The sequence below is a fragment of the Prionailurus viverrinus genome, chromosome B2, assembly GCF_022837055.1.
Source record: "Prionailurus viverrinus isolate Anna chromosome B2, UM_Priviv_1.0, whole genome shotgun sequence".
In the NCBI taxonomy this organism is placed as follows: domain Eukaryota; kingdom Metazoa; phylum Chordata; class Mammalia; order Carnivora; family Felidae; genus Prionailurus; species Prionailurus viverrinus.
In genome coordinates this window covers 87,769,051-87,795,859 of record NC_062565.1, presented here as the reverse complement: position 1 = coordinate 87,795,859, position 26,809 = coordinate 87,769,051, and the positions used below count along the sequence as shown (strand labels likewise).

The window sequence follows — 26,809 nt, the reverse complement described above, 5'->3', positions numbered from 1 at the left end:
AAAACACTCAAAGCATAAAACACTCCAAAAACTACATAAAGTTTTTTTTTTTCCGCCTAAATTACATATGACAGCAACATTTAAATATTTGTTAAAACAGTTATAATTGTATACAAGTGCCATTGTTTAATATAACATGTCCTGTTAAGATTTATATTGGATTGGAATAGTTACAATTTTTTTTTTTACCAAGTCTGTCAAGTTACTCTGTCCAAGTAATTTTAGACATTAAAGAAGTTGTAATGATGTCTGATGTTAGAGAATATATTTGTACTTCACTACTAGCCTGCTGTACTATAATTTCAGTGCATAATTAAGAGCAATAATTTTGCTGCAATATTCTCCCTTTCTAGAGACAAATGGAATCAAATTGGAATTTTGTAGAAGAATTGCTAAAAAAGTCCATCGGTGTTCAGGTATGCTTTCAAATGAGACAATTTGTGGGCTTTGCTAAATTTCTAATGTTACAGATTTTATTTTTTAAGAACTGAGAAAACTCTTAAAATGATTTAAATAACAAACTCTGTTTACTTATTAAAAACCTGAGGTGGGGGCGCCTGGGTGGCGCAGTCGGTTAAGCGTCCGACTTCAGCCAGGTCGCGATCTCGCGGTCCGTGAGTTCGAGCCCCGCATCGGGCTCTGGGCTGATGGCTCAGAGCCTGGAGCCTGTTTCCGATTCTGTGTCTCCCTCTCTCTCTGCCCCTCGCCCGTTCATGCTCTGTCTCTCTCTGTCCCAAAAATAAATAAACGTTGAAAAAAAAAAATTAAAAAAAAAAAAAAAAAAAAACCTGAGGTGGAATCATCATTCTTTGTTAATGAAGGGGCAACATAAGATAGTTCCTATGAATGAGTATCCTTTGAAGATTTTTATTTCTAACACTGAGTTGCCAGTTGAAGGACAAACAAAATTATCCTAGCCGGTGACTTTGACAAAATGTATTCAGGATAAGTAGTGGATGTTTCAAAACTGTACGCCATTCCTTGACTGTATGGTATCGGGTCTAGAGACACGATGAGGGAGATAGTGGCATTGGAAATTCGGCTGTATCCTCATCACAGCAGGAGGGTGACTTGCCTTGCTGAGCAATTTGTCTTACAGGCGCGAATCCTACTCTAACTGATAAGGTCCTAGTTTCTGTGCCCTCATTTCCTACGTTATCATTTTTCTTTCTGCAGAGCCGCTAATGTGGTGCTTCATGGCCCAGAGGTCAGATTTGACCTCCTTTTAAAATAGTTTAAAATGTGCTATTCATCACATCTTTAAACATACTGTATTGTAGTTCTCTAAAGTTTTGTAGTATAAATTATTTATGTAAGAATTTAAGGGGAAATTTTAGTAAAGAATATTTTTAAATTTGGGTAGTAGATTACTTTTCTGTTAGGATATGAAGATTGTTAAAATCTTGAAGAGGAATAAACAAGAAATATAGTACAGGATTGATATATATATCATATGTACGTACATGCACACTCATTCATACTTATGAATACACGCACATTTATTTTGTAGCCATATCTTTGAAAATCATATAAATAGTGTCAAATTTTCTTTTCCATTTTATCTATATTAACTCTTAATTTTTTTAGGTAAAGTATACAATAAGTACATTTAGTTTATAATATGAGTCTTCCAATTAACGAGTAAAAATTCTAGACTAGAATTCCAAAGACTTGTGCATACATAGTTGTATGAAAAACAAAAGAACTATAACCTCAACCATTATAAAAGTTTTTATTTTTATTTTTTTCTGTGTCATTTCAATTGGCTTTCTCCTTCGTTCTTTTTGAGAATATACTGATTTAGTAATTCAGAAAGTGTCTTACATACATTTTTTTTTTTACTTCAAGAACGTAGGGGATCACTAAAAAGTGGTCATTGTTAATTATGTTAGCTATTGATCCAGTCTTAATGCCTTAACACAGCTTTAAAACCTCTTAAACTTCCTTTCAGCTCTAACGTATGAATTTATGGTTTATTCTGGTAGGTTTTAAATTACAGAGTATTTCTTAGGTTCTAAGGGTCATATGGATAAATACCCGTACACTCATAATGGTCTAGGACAAACAGGAGAAAGAATTTATCATCATCTCTGTTCCACTGTTTTTTGACTAAGAAGTTTGCTTTTTGACTAAGAGATTGAAAACCCTCCTCAGACCCTTTTTAGTTGCTTGAAAATTAATTCTTTTTTTCTTGTGTTTATGACTCACTATAATTTTGATTTTAAATGAAGGAAACTCATTGACTTGAAAAAAAAAACTTTGAAGTGTCTTACTTACTCATAATGTAATAAAAGTTATTCTGACACTGCATAATATATCTTTACAATATAGCTAGTATGTTAATGGTGTTAGCTGAACTTATTTTGATGATAAATACGTAGTTCTTGGAAGTAAGTAGTATGCCCATCATCAATTGCCTGGCTTGTGGTTTCCCAGAATTGGGATCAGTGCTAAAACCAGGGAAGTCCTGGGCAAACTGTGGGAAGTCAGGCACCCTAGAAATAGAAATAGTCTAGTGACTCCAAGAAACTTTCTCTGGGAATTTAGATGTAACATAAAGTCAAAGTAATTTTTCCCGTGAGAGAAGCCATTATAATATTTAGAAAGAAGTAGTCCATTTTCTCTAGTGATCTTTCAATTTTGTCATGCCTTGATTGTATCAAATTAGATTTTATAAGTAGTTTAGTACTACTTGCTGGAGTTCTTGAAATCAATTTTGTGGGTGCAGTAGGTGGTCATAAAAAATAAATAATATGTTCAGATAGAACTATCAGTTTGATTATATCTGTTTTCCCCCATTGAGGTAAATTAAAATCTGCCCATGCCCGTGTGCTTTGACTTTATCTCCAACAGTGAGAGTCCATTTGCAGTATTTAAAAAACATACATTCCTCGTGTAGAGCAGTCGTCAAATATAATCCGTAGGCATGCCACTGTAGTTGTAATTAAGCAAATAATGTTCCAAATCTTTTTCTAGCCAGAAAGGATTTTCTAGAAACAGACATTGAGCTTTATAGGTAAAGAGAACATTTATTGTTTAACTTTGCTTCTGTTGGTATGATTGAGTAGTTAAGTATTTACCTTAACCATTTTTTGGAGGCAGTACTATTTAATATTTGTGTATGCTGACAGTAAACATTTGTTCTACCTTTAAAACGGCATTATTGTATTCAAATGAAGAGGAAGATTTTGAGTTTTATACTACCTGTTTTTTAAAGCCTCAATTTTTGACATCCTAGAGACAATTTTCTACTAAAGTTTCTTGAAGGGTATAAAAAGATATCCAAAACAAGTCTAATATTTTTATTTGCTAAGGAACCTGAAGAGTCCAAGGCTAAAAACAACTCAGAATGTAATTAGATCTCACTTATATGGGGCAGTAATCTTCTAATAGTTAATTTATTTCTATTCATTTATTTGTAATTTTTTTAATGTTTATTTTTAAGAGAGACAGAGACAGAGTACGAGCAGGGGAGGGGAAGAGAGAGAGAGACATACACAGAATCTGAAGCAGGCTCTAGGCTCTGAGCTGTCAGCACAGAGCCCAGTGCGGGGCTGAACTCACAAACCGCGAGATCATGACCTGAGCCAAAGTTGGACACTTAATCGAGTGAAACACCCAGGCGCCCCCTAGTAACTAATTCAAAATCATTATGTTTCTTGGACAGAAGGATCTTGACTGGGATATTGAATTTCAACTTTCTTTAATCCTAAAAATACATTGAATCACGCAGGCAGACTAATAGTTATTATTTAGGTTGCAAATAAATTTTATTCTTCTGATGACTTCTTCTAGTTAGGTTATTCGTTAAAAAATGAGCCCTTGGGGCGCCTGGGTGGCGCAGTCGGTTAAGCGTCCGACTTCAGCCAGGTCACGATCTTGCGGTCTGTGAGTTCGAGCCCCGCGTTGGGCTCTGGGCTGATGGCTCAGAGCCTGGAGCCTGTTTCTGATTCTGGGTCTCCCTCTCTCTCTGCCCCTCCCCCGTTCATGCTCTGTCTCTCTCTGTCCCAAAAATAAATAAACGTTGGAAAAAAAAAAAAAATTAAAAAAAAAAAATGAGCCCTCAATTGTTAAATTGCCATTTTTATTAAAAAAAAAAAAAACTAAGAGTAATTTTTTTTTTTTTTAAACGTTTGCTTATTTTGAGAGAGGGAGAGAGAGAGAGGGCACAGAGAGAGAATCCCAAGCAGCCTCCACACTGCCAGCTTGGAGCCTGACACGGGGCTGGAACTCATGAACCATGAGATCATGACCCAAACCAAAGCCAAGAGTCGGGTGCTTAACTGACTGAGCCACCCAAGTGCCCCAAGAGTAAATTTTTTTTTAAATTCCAGTATAGTTAAAATAGTGTTATGTTAGTTTCAGATGTACAATATAGTGATTCACCAATTCCATATATTACTGATAAGCTCATCATGGTAAGTGTACTTGTAATCCCCTTTACCTATTTTACCATCCACCCATTCACCTGCCCTCTGGTAACCAACTATTTGGTCTCTATAGTTAAAGTCTGGTTTTTGGCTTGTCTTTTTTTTTCTCCTTGTTTGTTCTGTTTTTTAAATTTCATATATGAGTGAAATCCTATGGTATTTCTCTCTCTCTCTGACTGGCTTATTTTGCTTGTAATTATACTCTCTAGCTCCATCCATGTATTGCAAATAGCAAGATTTCATTCTTTTCTTGTGGCTGAGTAGTATTCCAGTGTGTGTGTGTGTGTGTATCTTTATTCATCTATCGATGGACACTTGGACTGTGTATGTAATTTGGCTATTGTAAATAATGCTGCTACAAACATAGGGCTGCATATATCCTTTCAAATAAGTATTTTCATATTCTTTGGGTAAATACCGAGTAGCTCAGTTACTAGATCATATGGTGATTCTGTATTTAAATTTTTTTTTTTTTTTTTTTTTTTTTTTTTTTTTATTTTTGGGACAGAGAGACACAGAGCATGAACGGGGGAGGGGCAGAGAGAGAGGGAGACACAGAATCGGAAACAGGCTCCAGGCTCCGAGCCATCAGCCCAGAGCCTGACGCGGGGCTCGAACTCACGGGCCGCGAGATCGTGACCTGGCTGAAGTCGGCCACTTAACCGACTGCGCCACCCAGGCGCCCCTGTATTTAAATTTTTAAGGAGCCTCCATACTGTTTTACAGAGTGGCTGCACCAGATTACATTCCCACCAATGGTGTAAGAGGGTTCCTTTTACTCTATATCCTCACCAACACTTATTGTTGCTTGTGTTGTTGGTTTTAGCCATTCTGACAGGTGTGAGGTGATACTTCATTGTAGTTCTGATTTGCATTTCCCTAATGATCAGTGATATTGAGCATCTTTTCATGTATGCTGGCTATAAAAGATAATTGTTTTCATTTTTAATTCAGTAGAAGAATATCATGTATGGTATATACCCAAATTTAAGATGCCTAAATTTGATATTTCAAAATAAAGATGGGAAGACATTCTTTATAAAAGGACTAAAGCAGAGGGGCACCTGGGTGGTTCCGTCGGTTGAGCTTCCAACTTCGGCTCATGTCATGATCTCCTGGTTTGTGGGTTCAAGCCCCGCATTGGGCTCTGTCCTGACAGCTCAGAGCCTGGAGTTTGCTTCAGATTCTGTGTGTGTGTGTGTGCACGCGCGTGCGCACTTGCATCTCCTTCTCTCTCTCTCTCTCTCTCTCTTTCTCCCCCTCCCTCCCTCCCTCCCTCCCTCCCTCTCTCCCTCCCTCTCTCCCTCCCTCCCTCTCTCCCTCCCCCGCCTTCCCCGTCTTGTGTGTTCTATCTCAAAAATAATACATAAAAGTTAAAAAAAAAAAAAGTTATAAAAAAAAAAAGGACTAAAGCAGGCACTATGGAATCAGGAGATCAAAAGCAGACACTATGGAATATTCTGGGGTAGCCTTCTCATTGAATAGTTTATACATACTCACACAACAGAGAAGAGACTTACAGAGCATCCATAGGTCTTGTGAAAAATGCAGAAGCTGAGTAGCATAGCCTCTGGGATTCAAACAGGCAGGTGTAAGCCTGTGTAGAAAAGAGGCCCAAAGACCTGGTTTGTTTAAAACTCTTTATTCAGAGGGCATGGATTTAGATGTAATTATTCAAACCTCTTTGGTTAGGTAGAGTTCGACCTTAGCATTCACAGAAATGAAGTATATCAGCATAAGGTATGATACTGAGATCCTGTTGCATTTATTATTTGATCATAGTTTGGCCTAAAAAAATATATCTCTCTTGCAGACAACACAGTGACAGCCATCCCTATACAAGCACTGTACTTAGCACTTAATGTACATTCTTCCACTTAATGTTTATGGCAGGGCCTGATAGGGTTAAGGAGTTTGTCCATGTTCATATAGGTAACTAAGAAGTGTCAAAGCTGGGATTTGAGTCTTCTTACATGTTTTACTCACAGTGTGCTCTCTCAAAGCATTTGACTTGGTTGGATTCTGAATAAAACTATTTTTGCCATTATTTCTATTTTAAAACTTTTTTGCTGCTATGTGTTTAATCATTTTTGGTTTCTAGATCTATTTTGATGATACTTGTGGAAAGCATCTCAAATTTCCATATTTTTGTTTGTGTTTTCTTTTTTTTTTTTCCTTTCCAGTAAGTGTGTGATGGAAAATGTAAGGTAGGAAGAAATTAATGTACACAGGAGTTTTCCAGTACTCTTCACTGTATTTCATCTTCTGTTTTCTCGTTATGAATTTGAGCTAAGATATCTCTTTGCTTCTTTTCTCCTGTTTTGTATTTATGTCTCTTTGATTATCTGGACTTGAAGTTAGGCACATCCTTTCTTCTTAATTCAGCTGATGTGCACACACACATTTTTGAAGGGAATTTTTAAGAAAAAACTAAGGGAGGAGTGCCTGGGTGGCTCAGGTTAAGCATCCTGTTAAATATCTGACTTCAGGTCATGAAATCATGATCCGTGGGTTCGACCCTGTGTTGGGTTCTGTGCTGACACCTCAGAGCCTGGAGCCTGCTTCAGAATCTGTCTGCCTCTCTCTCTGCCCCTCCCTCATCTCTTGTTTCTCTCAAAAATAAATAAACATTAAAAAAAATTTTTTTAAACTAAGAGTAAATAGCTCAAAACAAATGAATATACAGGAAATGAAAATGTATTTTATAACAAATACTAGCTGTAATTAATTATAAGCTAAACAAAATTTTTAAGTCCTACTCAACTGACTGATTACCCAATCCTGCCAAAACTGGAGAAAATGGTATTTTCTTTTTCATTATAATCTGTAACCACTAGCAGGGAAAAGAAGGGAAATTTATCTCCATTCTTTTAAAAAAATTAAAAAAAAATTTCTCAGAATACACCATATTTAATTTCTTCTTGGTTGGGCACAGTGTAAAGAACATGGGTTCTGGCCTCACAAATTTTATTCAAATCTTGGTCTGGTCACCAAGAGCAATCTTGATCAAATCCAGTGTGCATTAAATGTTCATTTCTTGGGGCGCCTGGGTGGCGCCGTCGGTTAAGTGTCCGACTTCAGCCAGGTCACGATCTCGCGGTCCGTGAGTTCGAGCCCTGCGTCAGGCTCTGGGCTGACGGCTCAGAGCCTGGAGCCTGTTTCCAATTCTGTGTCTCCCTCTCTCTCTGCCCCTCCCCCGTTCATGCTCTGTCTCTCTCTGTCCCCAAAATAAATAAAAAACGTTGAAAAAAAAATTTTTTAAAAATAAATATTCATTTCTTTTCCCTTCTGTTTTGGAAAGAGGCATAGAATGGTATTTATAATTGGTTTTGGAGTCATAAATCCTTGAAGTATATTGAATTTAGTATGCTTTAATTTATATGAGTAGTATGCCACAGGAATGAGCCTAGGTCTTGCTTAATATTTTCATAATAAAATCAAAAGAATATTAATGATGGACAGAAAATTCCCTTCTTTGTTTAAATGAGCTTAGTTGTCTATTAGAGAAGCTAAGTATCTTTCCCTAAGCCATACAGCTACTTGGTAAAAAGAGGCACAAGAACCTAGATCTCAGTTTCATTCATGAAATATTTATGGAGTTTGTTTGGCAAACCAGGCAGTGTGCTAGACCCAGGGGAAATTATCCTAATTCTCAGAGAGTTCACACACACTTGAAAGCAGACAAACGTAAATTTAAGAAGGTAAGTGCTATGATGCAGGTGTGCATAGGAGGTTGTGGAGCATAAAGGGTCACTGTTAGTATGGAAGTTAGTAACTTTCCTGGAGGACTTGAAGCTTGAGTGTATTCTAAAGGATTACTAATTAAGAGTTAATGCCTTACCAAAAAAATCTGCTCATGTTTGGTTCCCTTTATTCTTTGAATGTTTTAGCACTAAGATCACTTTTTTTTATACCTATATGTTACTTTTATTAGCAACCCCAACATTAATGCATGTAATCACCCTGTCCTGTAAGTTTCTTAATATCCTCACATCTAAGCAGAGATTCTTTTACTTATTTCACCCATTTTCCAGGGTTATGCTTTACATTTTTTCATTTTTCTTTTCATTTTCATTCTGCTCACCACTATTGGATCTTTTCCATTTTCTGTCTTCCTCCATGTCCAAACTTTCCTCCTTAAGCAATTCAGATTATATATACCCCCTTATTATAATCACTCCATCACAAACACCTTTAATTTTTAAATAATTGTGTTAAAAGTCATTTTGAGTTATGTAATTTCTATTATCTGAATACATAAAGCAAATTTTTAGAAGTATAGCCTATCCTGATTTAGACCGCTGGTCTGAAAATGAGAGTGGGTATGATTTGGTGATATGTATTCATATTCTTTTTAAAAGCAGGTTATCCAGGGGTGCGTGGGTAGCTCAGTCAGTTGAGTGTCTGACTTCTGCTCAGGTCATGATCTCACTGTTCGTGGGTTCAAGCCCCTCATTGGACTCTGTGCTGACAGCTCAGATCCTGGAGCCTCCTTCAGAATCTGTCTCCCTCTCTCTCTGCCCCTCTGCCACTCATGCTCTGTCTCTCTCTCAAAAATAAACAGTAAAAAATAAATAAATAAATAGATAAATAAATAAATAAAAGCAGGTTATCCAGTGAGTATCAAGCAATAATATTCATGTTACCAGAGCCCATTTACTTTCCCACAATTTCATTTTATTTTTTAGGATGGTATACCAGAAGAACAATTACGAATGCATCTGCACTGTTGTTTGACGCTTTGTGATTTCTGGGAGCCAAACATTGTAATTGTCACCATTCTATGGGAATATTATAGTAAGAACCTGGTGAGTAAATAAAATATGAATGTGTTCCAGGAATTTGAAGAGTTTGTACATATTTGAGGAATATTTTTATGGTTTAATTATGAAAAGTTACAGATTTTTCTTAAAAAATTAATTTTTCCAAGTAGATTAGAGTAGCTCAAAAATATTGTTTTACCTTTCATAAGCATTGTTTATAGAGCATTGACATAAGGGAATGGAACATTTTGTCTCTTTTCTCTAAAGAGTGAGAGTAAGCAAAGGAACCAAAATTGTACCAAAAGATATTTCTTTTTAATCCTCATTTATAAATGTTTTCTAACAATTACTGATTACTAGCAACACATTGAACAGTTAATGCTATTCTGAATAAGACCTAGTCTTGGCATCTGAGTTGCTTATAGGTTAGTGGACATTGTGGGGAAGAAGTTATAGTACCGTGGAATGTCCAAGGACAGAGTATCTGACCCAGTGTATAGACTTGTGAAAGGCTTTATGAGGTTGTAATTTTTTAACTGGAGAATGAGTAGAATTTTCCAGGCATAGAAGAAATGGAGTGTTCAGGTGAAAGGAACATAATGAACAAATGTATGAACACATAAAAAACTTGGTCTTTTCCTACCGTGTTAAATAGTTTTGGATAGGTCTGATATGACTATGGGAAGAAACAGCAGATAAGGAACATAGGGTAGTCAGTGACTAGATTATGTAGGGTTGAAGATAATGTGCAGGTTGAGTTATGATTTATTCCAGAGACATAGAAAACCAAGGATGTGACATATTGGGTACGTGTGTGAGAGAGTTTTCTGAAAATGCTATAAATAAATTGCGTGTTATATTAATAGTCCAATGTAATAATAAATGCTAATAATGCATTGAGTGAGTAAAATAGGGGCAATGGATTTAGAAAGGAAAGGGTATGTTTGAAAAATAAAAATTATAAAGGTAGGTTTATAGGATTTAGTTACCTGTTATGTGTGGAAAAAAGAGAAGATTTGGAGTATTTGAGTTCCTGAGTAAATAGTGAACCCTTCAAACGAGATAGAAAATGGAAATGGGAGGTTTACAAGTAAATTACTAGTTTGGGTTTATACATAATGGAGCTTATTAAAAATAAGAAAAACACCTTTCTCTGAAGCATAATTTCAGGCTGATTGGAAAAATGACCCATTCTAGTTCTGAGACAACATCTGTATGAGTCCACAATGTCTTGTCATATCTGAAAGCTAGGAAATACCAAAGTAAGATGGAGTCATGTCAAAAGGAGGTCCCATTGCTCCAATGCTGGGTAAATTTGAGCATAAGAAAGAATAATGATTGCTGTGGATTGAAACTTATCAAATACAGGGGCGCCTGGGTGGCTCAGTTGGTTAAGCATCTGCCTTCGGCTCAGGTCATGATCTCACAGCTTGCCAGTTTGAGCCCTGCATCGGGCTCTGTGCTGACAGCTCAGAGCCTGAAGCCTGCTTTGGATTCTGTGTCTCTCTCCCTCTCTGCCCCTCCCCCACTTATGCACTCACTTGCGCGCGCTCTCTCTCTCTCTCAAGAATAAATAAACATTAATTAAAAAAAACCAAACCCTCATTATTCTGAAAACTATAAATGAGAATATAAACTATATTTAAGAATAACCAAATTTCTAATAAGGTAATTAAGAAGTAATGATAGAATTAGAAAATCACTATTTTGTACATCCGATGAAGTAAGGCTTCTGGGCAGTGATCATTAATGGCTGCTAAAATTGTTCAGTGAGAATCTTGGGGATCACTCAGATTAACAGATCAGGTTGATAAGACCCTCAATCTTAACGTCACAAAAGGAATGACACAATTTAATGTGTCTCTTTTCCTAATTGCAACGTAAAGTGCCCAGTACTACCAATGGAATATTCTTATCAAAAAACTCAACCTGCATGAATCTGATCAATCCTCTAGATACAGCTACCGATTTTCAGAACAAATAGGTGATAAAAGAGTACATTACATGACACTAGGGAGATACTAGCAGCTAAATCCAGATTGGAGAAAATTCTACACAATAAATGACCTAATACAAAAATAAATGGTATGACATAAACTCTGGGAAACTTACATAAGAGATTAAAGAAGCAAAGCAACCAAATGCAATGGATGGATCTTGTATGTTTCCTAATTTGGACAGACCAACTGTTAAAAAGACATATTGGAGATGTTTTAGGAATTTGAACAGCCCTTGGTGTCTCTGCTTTTGTGGAATTTTTATTTTGGCAGGATGTGTAGTACTGTTTGTAATTTATGTGATCAAGGCAAGTCAAACTTTTAGTGAGCTAATTGGGATTTCCATTTTTGTTTACTTGGATTTAATACTTATATTCTATTTTTTTTCTTTTTTGCTTTTAGAATAGTTCTTTTAGCATCTCTTGGCTTCCTTTGAAAGGCCTTACACATATTATTAAGTCACCCTTGTCTATGCTAGAAATGGTGAAGACTTGCTGTTGTGATAAACAAGATAATGGCCTGTATAAATCCAGCAGTAGTTACACCATTTTCCTTTGCATTTTGGCAAAAGTTGTTAAGAAAGCAATGAAGAACAATGGCCCTCATCCTTGGAAACAAGTCAAAGGAAGGTATGTGCCATATATTTGTCATGAACGTTCACTCTGAAGAAGTGTTTGTATTTTTTAAGTTAACTTGTGCTTAGAAGTCTTTATGGCTTATACATTTCAAATGTATTCCCTAGTGTATACAGGACAACAAAACATGCAGCCTTTTGATCCTGCCAATTTACTATAGTAAGGAACAAACCTAGTATCTAGAACTTGGGGAGAATTTTGGTTTATCTCATCTGTCCTAAAGATTGAAATTCCATATATTAAATATATTAGAGAACTGTTGTTTCTTTTGCCAAAATTTAATTGTAATGTTATTATATAATTCAGTGCATAAATTTTATTCAAAATTACAGAAATAGAAAACCTTTCCAAATCATACACTGGCAGGTAATAGAGTCAGTCTGTAAAACTCTGCATTCTTTGAATTCAGTCCCATTAGTCCTGCTTCCTTGAATGAAAACTAACCAGAAGATAGAACCAAATAACTCAAATGTTCTCATTTGAGAAGAATGCCCAGTTTTCATTTCTGGTGTGGTAAAATAAACTTTCGGTCATATTTATCTGGTTTTTGTTTTTGAGAATTTTGCTTGTTAAATAGATAGGAATTTTTATTGTCTTCCCTTAATCTACTTTCTTTATCGGTTAGCCCTTTTTCTAGCCCTCTTTGTAAAATATACTGCCCCCACCACTTGCTCAGCTTATATAATGGGAGCTCTTGCAGAGTAAGAATTCCTTCATGTTCTAGGTAGGGATTTGTCAGGAACCACTAAATGAAATTCCTGTTTGATTCCCACATATGACTTGCAAGATGATGGTGATACAGTAGAATTTTTTTAGTGTATACTTTTTTTTTTTTTTTTTTCAACATTTATTTATTTTTGGGACAGAGAGAGACAGAGCATGAACGGGGGAGGGGCAGAGAGAGAGGGAGACACAGAATCAGAAACAGGCTCCAGGCTCTGAGCCATCAGCCCAGAGCCCGACGCGGGGCTCGAACTCACGGACCACGAGATCGTGACCTGGCTGAAGTCGGACACTTAACCGACTGCGCCACCCAGGCGCCCCTATACTTTTTTTTTTTAATGGTAACTTCTTTGTTAAACCTCCAAAAATTATGTGGCTCAAACAGTAGTTTTTTTTTTCTGTTTGCCAGTTTATCTTTGAATCTTAAATCATTTTATGGAAGACATAATACTCAGAACTTTTATTTAAAACAAATATTTGGAATTTATTCAGTAACAGTTCTATTGTTCCTATCCTAATCCCTTAATTGATGAAGTAATCCTTTACTTCGACTAGTAAATTATAATAACACAAGAGATTTTTAAATGGGGAGTCTTGCACATTTAAACACTAACCATTTTACTTTATCAATAAGTAAAAATAATTTTTCCAGCACGTTGAATTGTCTTAGGTATAATTCTGGCAAGAGCAGGTCTTTGTGAGGGGTACAGGGAGAAAGAGTTTAAGGAAAATTGTTTTAAAATTGCCCCATTAAGATTTCTTTAAAGCACATCAAATTGTACTTAAAGGAGTATATATTTGGGGTGTCTGGGTGGCTCAGTCAGTTACGTGTCCATCTCTTGGTTTCAGCTCAGGTCATGATCTCATGGTTCGTAGATTTGAGCCTGTGTCAGGCAGTACATTCATAGTATGGAGCCTGCCTGGGATTTTCTCTCTCCCTCCGTCCCTCACTCCCTCCCTCCCTCACTCCCTTCCCTCTCCCTCTCCCTCTCCCTCTCCCTCTCCCAAAATAAATAAACTTTTAAAAAAGGGGATATATATTCTTTCTTATTTGTCAATAAAAATTAAAAAAGAAAGGTGATTAAGAGTACTAAAATAACAGGAAAAGCCATGTACTATATGAAAAGAACTTATACGGTCCTTTGGGGAAGACCACTGAATCCTTTTAATTCACTCATAGATGATTGCTGCTTCACTGAGAAATTTGAAGGTATGAGTATTCTGTGAGTATTTTCAAAGTAGAAAAAGTGACAATGGCAACATTATAATGAAGAATTAGCTAAATTTACAGTAATGAGATTGTCATGAGTATTGAGTGAGCTGTTATTTTAAAAGGTTATTTTAAAAGCTGTTATTTGAAAATTTTTAAGGTAATTTTTTTTTGTTTTGTTTTGCAGAATATATTCTAAATTCCATCAAAAAAGAATGGAAGAACTAACTGAAGTTGGTCTTCAGAACTTTTTCATCCTTTTTCTACTCTTAGCAGCTGTTGCAGAAGTGGAAGATGTAGCAGGTCATGTGTTAGGCCTCCTGAATTTCCTCAAGCCTTCCTTTATAACATCTCCTCTCATTTGGAAGGGTCAAGTGGCCTTCCTCTTGATGTATATCCAGAAAAATCTGGACATTGGTGTTTTGGCTGAGAAATTTTCAGGTGCTTTTCGAGAGAAAGCAAAAGAATTCTTGGTATCTAAGAATGATGAAATGGGACAAAGACAGACTCTCTGGACCCTTCTTTCCATCTATATTGATGGTGTTCAAGAAGTGTTTGAGACTAGCCATTGCTTGCATCCTTCCCATGAAAAACTGCTTAATGATGGATTCAGTATGCTTCTGCGAGCTTGTCAAGAATCTGAACTTAGGATCGTGTTGAGCTTTCTACAAGCTGTTCTGGCCAGAATCAGGTACGTTTTCCAGTAAATACTCTAATTTATTGATTTATTTTATGTCATCACCTATGTTGATTCTATATTAAAATTTTCCTTTCGATACACTCATGAAATCCAAATGGAGAGAGAAGAGTTGGTTTTACTGCTATGTTGGCATAAGTAGTTTCCAAACTGTTACTTTGAACAGTAATTCTTTAAAAAGAAAGTTTATGTGCTAACACATAAAACTAAACTCCGAGCAGCTCTGGTGCAGTCCCCGAACTGCTTCTTTGCCCCTCCTTCCCTTTTTACCTTTGCTAAAGGAATAGTATTATCCAAAGGAATGTTTCAGATAGTCTAAACAAGATCATGAGCTCAAATCTAAGGTGGCTTCTACTGAAACATTTGCATTTTGTGCCCTTAAGAAGAGTTTGACCACCCTGTACCATTAAAAAAAAAAGGTAAGCTTCTTTAAATTATTTTGCTGCAGAGTTCTAACCTCAACTGCATGAAATATTTCCAGGTAAAACAATTTATTCTGAGATTAAAATAAGATTTTTCTGTTGATAACACCAATCACCCATATAAAACAATGTTTTCAGATCCACTTAAATACTGCTTTCGTTTTACTCCACAGAAGTAAAATCGTTTCTCATAGAATCTTCCAGATTTTTTTCTTCTCATTTATAGGCTAAAAACACAAAACAGATGATCTTTGTTCTGCACCTGCCTTTTTTCACTTTTCTTTTTTTTTTTCTTCAGATCGAATAAATCTTTCGCCTTTCACTTAATATTTCTTTGGCAGCTTTCCATGTTAGTAGATGGATACCCATCTAATTCTTTTTAATGGCTACTTAGTGTTTCATTATATGGTTGTACCAAACTTTGTTTAACGAATACCATAGTAATGTCAATTTGTATTGTTTACCACTTTGTTATTTTAAAGTTTTATTTAACATCTTTATATGTGCCTTCTCTGTGTATTTGTGGAAGAATAGATTAATTTCTAAAAATGAATTGGTCTATGCGCATTTAAATGTAGATAGATGATACCAGATTTTCTACCCCCCCAAAAAAAAAACAAAACAAAAAAAAAACTTGTGCCAACTTTTACACTCCCTAATAGTATATGAGAAAGCCTCCTTTCTCATTTTTAGATTAGCATATGGAGTATATTTAGAAAATATGCATTCTCAGATAAGAAATTAGATGCAGAAGTTTGTAAAAATGTTAATGGAAACTTGGTAATAGGAGAATGGGACTAATTTCAAAAGTTGGAGAGGCTTTAAAAATGTAAATAAAAGTAAGAAAGTAAGAAATTTCTTCTTTATTTCTTTTTTGTTCACTAACTTCTTTTTGTCTTTAAGCTCCTACCTAGGACTTTTTTGGTTATTCTTTAAAAATGATAATTAGAAACACAAGAATAATTGTTGTATTCTTGAAAGACATACAGTATACAAATACTGTACTCATTTATTTCTTTGCCAACCTTGTCCTGCCTGTTTATAGATGAAGAAATGGAAACATGGACTTTTTGTGACTTACTAAAATAGGTTTCAGTATCACCACTCAGACTGTAACCAAGCACAGCTACCTTCTTACATTACCGTTGTTAAAGTTTACAAATAACTAAACAGAAACTAACCAAACCATTATATATATATTTATAAATCATAAGCAGTTAAATGATTTACAAACTGTAAACCTTAAAGTGTTACGTATTCATATATATTTATGAGTGCTTTTAGCTGTTATTTTTGCTACTAAAAAAAAGGGGGATAGTGCTTTTTGTTCAGTTTGTTTTTATGTTTTTACAAGTTACATATTTTTTAAATGAGTCATCAGATGGAAAAAATGATCACAAAGAGGTGTGGAGACAAGTAAATCATGTTTTATTTGCAGTAATTAAAAATTTTTCTTAATGTTTATTTATTTTTGAGAGAGTGAGACAGAGTGTGAGTGGGGGAGGGCCAGAGAGAGGGAGACACAGAATCTGAAGCAGGCCCAGGCTCTGAGCTGTCAGCACAGAGCCTGATGTGGGACTCGAACCACGAACCATGAGAACATGACCTGAGCTGAAGTCAGACACCTAACAGACTGAGCCACCCAGACGCCCCTATTTGCAGTAATTTATCTTTGATTTATTATCAACATTATTCCATCTAAATTTCATTTCTTAAAATAAAAACAAATTTTTGCTCTTTAAATTCAATTTAGTAAAAATCCTTTAGTATTAAAGCCAAAACTATTTCAAAATGTTGGAAAAATTCTGCTTGCAAGTATCTTATAAACTGTAATGCATCTCTGGTAATCATGGGCATTACTAGTCAAGTACAAAGGTAGGAATCAAGGGTGCATGTTGAAGATTATTGATTATATAAGGTGAAAGCAAGTGTACATTTATATTATAAGTTTCTTTTAACTAGATCTCCTTTGGGTTTGTAGTCTGCTATCATCTAAACCAAGGCCGTTGATCTGTAGGACTAACCTATGAAAAAGACACAAATATATTTATGTTGATAACATTTAATTCCTTGCACACATACCTACTTTTAGTTTTGTTTTATAATGCTCAACTATGATTAAAAACAGTTGCTGTAAGTGACTGTGTAATCATATATCACTTCCATTGCCATAATTGTAGAGCATTTTTAGCAGAGAGAAGAATGAGGTCAATGTGTTTGAGTAACAGTGAGTGGAGCATGCAGCTCCTGGGCGGCTCAGTCAGTTCAGTGTCTGATTCTTGATTTTGGTTCAGGTCATGATCTTACAATTTGTAGGATTGGGTCCTATGCTGACAGTGCAGAGCCTGGTTGAGATGCTCTCCCTCCCTCTCTCTTTGCCCCTCCCCCACTCACATTTTCTCTCAAAATAAATATTAAAAAAAAAAGTGCAGTAGTGTGGGGAATCTTCATTAAAGCTGTCATCATGTAGGTACTACCATCTTTTAATTTTCTGAAGCTTGCATTGTAATTTGCACACAGTTCTTCAGTGAGACTGATTAAAGTATATAATAAGAGGGACTGTGACTTGGATGGTTCTGTTTTATTTCATCAGTTTTAGAGCTTCCAAGGCAGATACCCTGAAGATGGACAGGCTTTTAGTTTCGGATCTTTGGGGAAAGAACCCCAGAAATCATTCAGGATTGTTAACTTAAAAAGAAAGAAGAAAGGGAGGCAGAGAGGGGAAACACAAGAAAAAGTCCTTTAGATATTTGGTCATAGAGATGTGTTTGTTCCTACTTTCTTAATCCAAAATCTGGAACTTCTCTGAGGATCTTTTCATAGGAGCCTCCTAGGTATGCTATAATATTAGTATTACTTTTAATATTATTAAAAGGCTCAAAAATGTTTTGATAGTTGATAAAAACTAAAGCATAGGCTCCCCGCCCCCCTTTTAAGAACAGAGCTAAATTCTTTGAATTTTGGTTTAGATAAGGAAGATGGGTTACATAGATTGATGATATTTATTCCTGGCTGCATCCCTGACAAGAAAAAGAATGAAATACTTTACCTTAGCAATCTCTTCTGTTTTCAAATTCAGGTGGGAATAAGGTACCAGTCCTTGCATAAATGTGTGTGCAGGATGTGTGAGTGTGTATGTTGAACTGGGTAATAGTTTTATAACTGTATGACAGAGAAATTATAGGTAGGAAGGAACGAAGATCACTGATTAAAGGGAGAAGCGGCTCCCTCTAGGCTGTTAAGAAATAATAACTTCATATGCCACTTTCTGCTAACTGGAGCTGATGGCTCACCAGAGCATTCTTTATTGCTGATTAAGTAGCATTATGAAAATACTGACTTGGTTATGTTAACTAAATGCCTCCGTGTTTAAAACTTCGAATGTCAAGCAGTTTTTAGCAGTCATCTTTAACATTTCACATTACCTTTCTGGAATCCCATTTCTGGTTCTCACTTGCTGTTATTTGAGGTTAATATAAAAATGGCAGCTTTCATTTGTGGAGTTAGGTGTAGCCAAAAGCTTTTCTTTAATTATATCCATTCATGCTGCTATAGTTAAGGGTCTGTCAGCATTTCCATTATAAACCTCCATTTTCAGGGTTTTATAACACAGCTATGAAAATTAGCTCTGGGCAAAAACTTGACATACAAGGCCTCATGAGATTCTCCCTCCTCCCATCCCCCTTTTTCATTTTTACTGAAGTAAGGGTGAGTGATTTCAAAATGCCTTTTGGCATCTGCAAATATCATTTGGAATTTAAAAAGAAACAATAAATTTTCAGGCTTTGTACCTGTTTGTTCTACCACTTAAGGGAAGTTGTGGACTTATGAATTTAAGCCAAATGGATATTGATCAACTGACATCCTATTTTGTATTAAACAAGAGCCTGGTTGCAGAAGAGGTCTAAAGGCAGTTGAAAACTTGTCTCAAATGTTAAATTTTGAGACTACGAAATAATTCAGAAGGGATGGTTAGTTTCTTTTTGATATTCTGTGTGCTGAGTACAAGTCCTTAAAAGATTAAGCCTCTGTTTTCCTGGCTTCAAAATACATTTTGAGAATACATATATTTTTAAACCCTTTTTCTTCTTTTCCAGTGAGCCTAGAAGTTCATCTGTGTATTATGTATCAATTTTGACATTTGGGATTGGGTGGGTTGGCGGGGGGGGGGGGGGGGAGTTGTGTATGCACGTTCATAGAACTGTGTTTATTATTCCCCTCAAATGTTTTTCTTGCTCAGTAGTTCTAGTTATTTTAACTTTTATTAGTGTGGTATCATTTATTCTAAACAATTTTTTTTTTTTAATCTGTGAGAGAATTGGGGTTGTCTAGGTAGGGAAGGAAGAAGTACAAGAGGAAATGTTCTCCTGAGGGACTGCTGGATGCCAAAAAATGCATATGAATTTTCAGGAAAAATAGAAAGGGTGCTTTTGACAGCATGCAGGCCTTTTCCTCCTTTTGTTATTGGGTTTTCTATTATTATGAGTGGTTACTGCTTATGTATGTATGATTTGATGCATGTTTTTGGCATTGTTCTAATAATTTGGGAGAGAGCACATGATTGTGTTTCATGGATATTTCTAGTTTTTATTTGAAAAATCAAATAGTTTTGTTGCTTACTAAAAGTGATCCATCTACCAGTTTTGGTTGCTTCTGAGAAAGCATAAGCATCTCAAGGGAAAGTAGTATAAATCTTAATATTTTGAGAGTATGTAAAAAGTTAATGATTTTTTCCATTATTAAATATTTTATTTATCTTTCAACTGAGATTTTAATGTATATGATGAATTAGTATTTTACCTTAATATTAACTGTTTACTAGGCTTGAATTTTGCAAAGTATTTTCACTATAGCTTTTCATACAACATTTTATAAATTCATGCAGTTATAAAACTCAGTTTTGTGAACTTTTTTTCTGTTTTGCTAAAACATAGATTACTTAATTTTTCATACATAGGAATTAATATTTAAGTCATTTAGTCTGCAACTAGATCTGTTACATACACATGGATTCTCCTTACATAAGCACAAAATAATTCTTTTAAAATATTTTAAGGCAAAACTTATGTGTCCAAATCTCAACTTTATTCATTCTGCAATGAGGGTAATAGCACATACTTTTACTAGGTGTTTTGAGGATTAAATGCAATAATGAATATGAAGTTTTTGGCACAGAAAGTGTTCGATATATGTGAGCCATTGCTCTTATTGTCATTACTGTTGTTTTCAAAAGAACCCATAATCATTTCTATGTACTACACTTTAAGCCTGGCAACCTCAGTAAACACATTCACATGCACGCATGTATGTACTTACACCTTGGATAGTTCTTAACTAATTCTGATATTGTACTTTTAACACAGTGGCCATTCAGTAAATGCATTTGGATGTGTAAATGAATCAGATTGCTTAAAAAACAAAGTCCAGGTTGTAGGGAACATGAATATTGCCTAATAATTCTAGAACTGTTAAAAGTTGTGATTCTATATGTCTGAGATGCTAAGGAGCTGCTGTAGAAAAAGAAAACTAATTTCTTAAGGTAGAAATGTGATATATAAATATGTCCTTCCTTTCTCCATATACTCAGTTGATAGAAATTTTTTTAATGTTTTCATTCCTTTTTTATTCTCACTATTTCCTCCATTTTTAGACCATTATTAAGGTTTCCTACTCTCTGTGCCTCCAGTGCCTTCTGTCTTCAGACCATCTTTTTTTTTTTTTTTTTTAACAGCTTAATTGAGATATGTTACTTATCATACAATTCACTTACTGGCCAGCTTTATTAAGATATAATTCACATACCATACAGTTAAATGGTTATTATATATCATGGTTATCGTATATTTACATAGAGTTATACAGCCATCATCATAATTTTAGAACAGTTTGTCACCCCAGAAGGAAACACTGTACCCATTAGCAGTCATTCTCCATTTTCCCCTACCCAACCTCCATCCTTAGCAACAACTAATCTACTTTATGTCTCTATAGATTTGCTTTTGCTGGACTTCTCATAAAAATGGAATCGCCCAACATGTAATCATTTGTAACTAGTTTCTTTCACTTAGAATAATGATTTTAAGGTATATCCATATTACCACATATATCAGTACTTTATTCCCTTTTATTGCCATATAATCCATTGTACCCACATTTATTTATCCATTCATCTCTTGATGGAGATTGGATTGTTCCCACTTTTGGGGTTCTATGGATGATATTGCTATGAACACATGTATTAGCTTTTGTGTGGAAATGTTTTTCTCTTGGGTATATACTTAGGAATAGAATTGCTGGGTCATATGGTAACTCTGTTTAACCTTTTATGGAAATACTGAACCATTTCTAGTATACCATTTGATATTCCCACCAACAGGGTTTAAGGTTTGAAATCTGTCCACATCCACACCAGCACTTGTTGCTAAGTGTCTTTCTGATTGAAGTGATCTTAGTGGATGAGAGGTAACATCTCATTATAGTTTTGATTTGCATTTCGGGTGGCTAATGATATTGTGTGTTTTTCATGTGCTTATTGATCATGTGCCTATTGACTATTCTGTTTTCTTTAGAGACATATCTGTTTGGATCCTTTGCCCATTTTTAAATTGGGCTTTTTGTTGGGTGAACTGTAAAGAATTTTTTATATGTTCTAGAGACAAGTCCTTCATCAGATAGGTGGTTTGCAAATATTTTCTCACATTCTGAGGGTTATCTTTCACTTTCTTGATGTTGTCCTTTGCAGCATAATTTTTTTTTTTAATTTTAATGAAGTCCTATTTATTTTTCCTGTGTTGTTTGTGCTCATCTCATTTTTCCACATTTATCTTTTTAGAGAACAAGTGTATTTACGTCATTCTGTGTTTTAACACTGTTACTGACTGACATCCTGATAACCACAGAAAATTTCACAGTCCTTACCATGGTCTTCAGAGTCTTCCACAGTCTGGCTTTCCCACATTTGCAACTTTTTCTTGTGATTTCCCGGTTATTTTAGTCAGATGGAACTACTAATTCTCAAGAATTCTCCAAATCTTTCTTACTTTTGTCTTTTCCTATCAGAACCAGTTGAGGGCTCAGGCCAGAACATAGTAGAGAAAGATCTGAGGACTGAATAAGCCGAAGTGAGGTGATAAACAATGATAAGAAAAGGGTTAAATCCAGGGAGTGAAAGTAATTGTCAAGATCAGAAGTCAAAAATGGTCAGTGCTGGTCATAGTAGGCATAGAGGTGGAGTAGCAGAGTACAGGAAAAGAAAAACAAAACAAATGATTTATTTATAAGGATTTAGAAGGGTAAGGTAACTTCAGAAATTATTAGTAAATGAATGGATCAGAACTAGAGATGGAATCAGAAAGAATCGTACATGGGCATCATATATGGGAGAAGCCAGAATTCCAGGCAGTAGTGGACAATTCTACAGTAGCAAACTGTGCTTTTCTGTTTCTTTAAAAAAAAAAAAAAAAAAAAATCTCTACACCAATGTGGTGCTCAGACTCACAACCCCAAGATCAAGAGTTACATGCTCTACCAACTGAGCCACCTAGGAACCCTGTGCTTTTCTGCTTCTAAAGGAACCCCTGTTGGTGTCTGAGAGTTGCTACTCTTGTTGCTGCACAAGGTAAAATTCAACTCCTCTATCACACTAGGTATAAAGCAAGTCTTTGATACCTATACATAGTGCCTACTGTAGTGGAAAGCAGAAGACACTGTGGACAGCACTGACTTAGATGCTATACCTATTCAGAACATGGGCCATAATAATCTCTCAGTACGTGTTTATTTTCTTTATTTACCTTTTTCTCTTTTTATGTGAACAACATTATCCTTTCCTACTATCCTATCCTTTCCTATCCTATTTTAGAGAAAGAGCATGAGTAGGGGGGAGGGGCAGAGAGAAAGAGAGAAAGAGCATCTTAAGCAGGCTCCATGCTCAGCACAGAACCTGACAACAGGGCTCGACCCCAGTATCCTGGGATCATGACCTGAGCTGACATCAAAAATCAGACGTTTAACGAACTGAGACACACAGGTGCCCCAAGCTTCTCTTGAAATGTATGCTTGTCTATGTGTCCCTAATCTTGAATAATTTCTCTTCCTTTTGAACCTCCTTAACATTTTATCTCTAATATCCTTTAGTGCTTTCTACCTGTGCTGTAATTATTTTTAACAGAGGATACACATTCATTAAGCAAATTATTTAAAAAAACTCAACTAATATTTATGAGTGCCTGCTATGGGAGCAGACATTATTATAGGCACTTGTGGTACATTAGTAAAGCAGTTAAATGCAGCATATATGACATGTACTCATGTATTTATTACATGAAAGACGGACCATGAGAATAGAAAGGTACTTAGGTAAGTGTTTATTGAAACCATCATCTTTTTACCATTTAATATTTTACTATTTTAGTCATTCAGCATTATTTGATAATGATTTATACTTGTCCCCAACTTTTACTTGCTTATCTAATGATTCTTGCCAGTATCCACTTGAAAGTAGACAACAGTAATTGTGCAGCCAGGCTATGGGTTTAATGTATAATCTGTATTTCGCCTCCATGATTATTGCCTTCTCAAGCACCAGTGGGCAGAAAGGACCTCCAGGGAGATGACAAGAGTACATTCTTCTCAGTTAATTAAAAGGGCTTGGGTCTTATTGAAAAATTTTGTGTCTATTCTAGCTAAAATTTTTGTCCCACTTTTATTATTTTAACTATTGAATAGTTATCACCAAACTCTTCTCCCACTGAAATGTGTAAACAAGTGGAGTAATTGGGCCTTTGAGCTTTTGGCTTGCTTTTGAAATTTTGAGAAGCTCTCCATTGAGTCTGGATCTACAGGAACACCTCAAATCTAAAAGTAGATATCATCTGTATTTGGATTCGGTCAGAAGCAAGGTATTTAAAGAGGGAACTGAAATAATGGAGTGAGGGAATAATCAAACAAATATTTTAAGACAATACCCCAGGATGGAAAATTCCTGGCAGAGAGGGCCTCTTGAGTAACCACAGCACAACGTAGGAAATTAGACTCATAACAAGGCACGTATGTGTGAGATTCAGACTGCTGCACACAAAGAAAGGTACCAAAGTTTCTGTGACTTCTTAGTTTTCCCCCACTTTCCTTAGTCTTCTATTTTTTGTTTTTGCTGTGCCCCTAGTTTTTGATCTCCAGTTATAGGTCAGGTCTAATATTTAACACCAATTACCAATAATTATAAAATTAAAGAAAAGTAAGAGATAAATAGAGCTTTATATTGGTCCCTCCCCCCCAAGATTATTCCTACTTTCAAGAAGTGGGTGAATGGAGTTTTATACTTCTTTTCTGATTAATAGTTCTCAAGGTTTGTAATAACTAAAAATCTGTTTTCTCTGGGATGAAACAGTAAATGTACCTCTCATAATTAGAAAAAAGAGGGAAGGTAGAGATGGAAAAATAACACTATAAAACAGAAATTGGGGCAAAAAATGTTGGGACAAAAGGCAAGGACAAAAGAAATATACTCTGCAAAGGAAACATTTCATTATTTTGAAAGTAGATCAGCTCAGTTGTTCAGGGAATAGAAGTGCCATGATTATTTTCTGTACCAAGCACCAGAACATTTCTCTTTAGCAAATGGTAAATCAAAAGATGTTGGGTGAGGCGAAAGCTACTTTCCCCAATCTTATTTATGTCCCTGTGGTTCCTTGCCTGAACCCCACAGTTCACTATAGGTATTTGGACCACCCAGATCTTTGAAGCTTTAGATGAAATTCAGCAGTGAGTTTGTAGGAAGACATTAGTACTGTGCACTTCCATGGCACCACACGGTGCTATGTTCTTAAACCAAAGACATGTTGTCATAATAAATATATTGAAGACTGGTACCTCTCATTTGTGATGCATTTGCTAAAGTTAATTCTTTTCCAACTATGGAATGGGTAAAAATATCTACAATTGTGATTTCAGTAAGTGGACCCAGTCTATAAAAACTCATTGAGATAAACTGCTGTTGCAGCTGTCATTTATAAAAGGGAGATCCTCAGAGGAAGTAATAATTTAAGCATTTACATCCAATAAATGTATAGTACAACAAGCTGCTAGACCTGTTTTTTAATGATGTGATGTGTCACTGAAGGAAAGAAATTGATCTCTTAATTATTCCATTAATTATTTTTGGATTAATAAGACCTCAGATGGCACTATAAATTGTGGAAAAAGTAGATTCGTTATAGTTTCAAAATATTCTGTTATCCCACCATCTTCTAGTAATTACCCTAAAGTTATTTTCTTTAAGATGTATTTTCTTGGAAACTGTCCGAGTACATTTTTGTTTTATGATACGAATTTACTACTTTTGCCACCATATGGACCATAAGGAACAATTCCTAAGCTTTCTCCATCTACCTCGTGGAGAAGGGTGAGTAATTTCTCGGTTTCAAAATTCATTTATATTTTAATAGAATTGAGAACAAATATAAGGAGTGAAACTAGCATTTGGAACTCTTAATTTCAATTGTTTCTTCTTTACCTTACAAGATATATATTTTTCTCTCTTTAGGATATCTCTTGTCAGATTTAAGGCTTATTTAAAATGAAAAGAAAGCTGGAGCAATTTTCTTTATTCCATTTCAGTCTCCTAAGGCCTATTTCCCCCTGGTGAGCTCATAGCAACAGGGGGGTTTAAGGGAATTCAGCTTTCTGCAAATTAATGTCTCACATCATGAAAATTCAGGACTTTTTTTTTTTTTAATCTTGAAAAGTAATACAGTGAGTGCGAGTATTATTTCTTGCCAGCGGGTGGAAGATGAATGATTTTGTCACAGTTTTACTGCTTGATGAGCAGTGTCCTGAGGGTCAGGCTTAAGTCTGTGTCACTATGCTGCTCATTACTCTTGAGCTAAATAAGGGCTGATTGGATCTAAATTGCCTAGCACATGGGCCACAGATGAGCTCAGTGAGCAGGGGATGACCCGCTATTCAGTCTGGGAGTAACCCCGGCGTGCAAATGCAGCATTAGAACACCGTGGGAGAATGAGAGGCTACCGGCTGCTGCCAGCAAAAGAAATCGAAATGTAAAAACTCTTTGATGCTGTGATGTTAGAATTTGAAATGTAGGAAGTGACAGGTTGATGGTACTTATCAGCTTTGGCTGGATTAGAGAACAGTGTCATCTTGCTTATATAATGACAGAAGAATGAAGCCAGCAGCTAACTACTGTGCAGAGTAGAGCCTCTGCAGTTGCCACAGCCAGTCGTTGCTGCCTCCTGCTGGCAGCTTTCCTGGGAACCAGTAAAAGATAGGAGGAAAGAACCTCATCTGTACTCAATTTCCAGGAATTTGGGACTCTTTGGTGGTGAAAAGCTGCCAGTGGTAGAATGCAAAGAAAGGGTGTTTTAGAGCATACTAAATAGTAAATTGTTTTTTAAAAAAAATACATCATTATTGGGAAATTGGTTGTTCCAGAATTTTCTAGTTAACCAAGAGTTAATCCATTTATGAAGTGAATCTACCCAGGGCAAGAAACCCCAGTATACTCTTCCTGGGATAGTGTTCTTTCAGGGAGCCTCAGTTGGGTTGGTTGATCTCTCAATTATGTATTTTTATCAATAACAGCATTTTACTAACAACTCATCTTCAAAATCTAACAACAGACTACCAACCGCAGGGTTGGCACAGTTTGAAAGATACCTGATAAAAATACAAAGTGAAAACCACCCCTGATTATGTAGCTTATGTTGCATACATCTTCCCCTTCGGGTTGGGGTGGAGGAAACAGGTTTCTCTCACAAGTCAGATGATTTAAAAAAATAAAATCCACCCAAACCCTATAAGACCTCTTTTGTTTCATTTTATTCCTACAGTTATTACACATTTGTAATACAAAACTTAGAAAATGTATCCAAGTTTTTTTTAAGTTACTTAATCTTACCATGCTGAAAGAACTTGT

At 35.6% G+C, this 26,809-nt stretch overlaps 1 protein-coding gene across 2 annotated transcripts in view; it reads left to right on the top strand.

Annotated features, from left to right (window-relative positions):
* MMS22L (MMS22 like, DNA repair protein) overlaps positions 1 to 26,809 on the top strand; it is a 128,916-nt gene that overhangs the window by 30,185 nt on the left and 71,922 nt on the right. For both annotated transcript variants that reach the window (XM_047859195.1, XM_047859194.1), the window contains exons 11-14: positions 354 to 416; positions 9,119 to 9,238; positions 11,593 to 11,819; positions 13,946 to 14,449. In XM_047859195.1, coding sequence (XP_047715151.1) covers positions 354 to 416; positions 9,119 to 9,238; positions 11,593 to 11,819; positions 13,946 to 14,449 — 914 coding nt within the window. The remainder of the gene's footprint in view (positions 1 to 353; positions 417 to 9,118; positions 9,239 to 11,592; positions 11,820 to 13,945; positions 14,450 to 26,809) is intronic.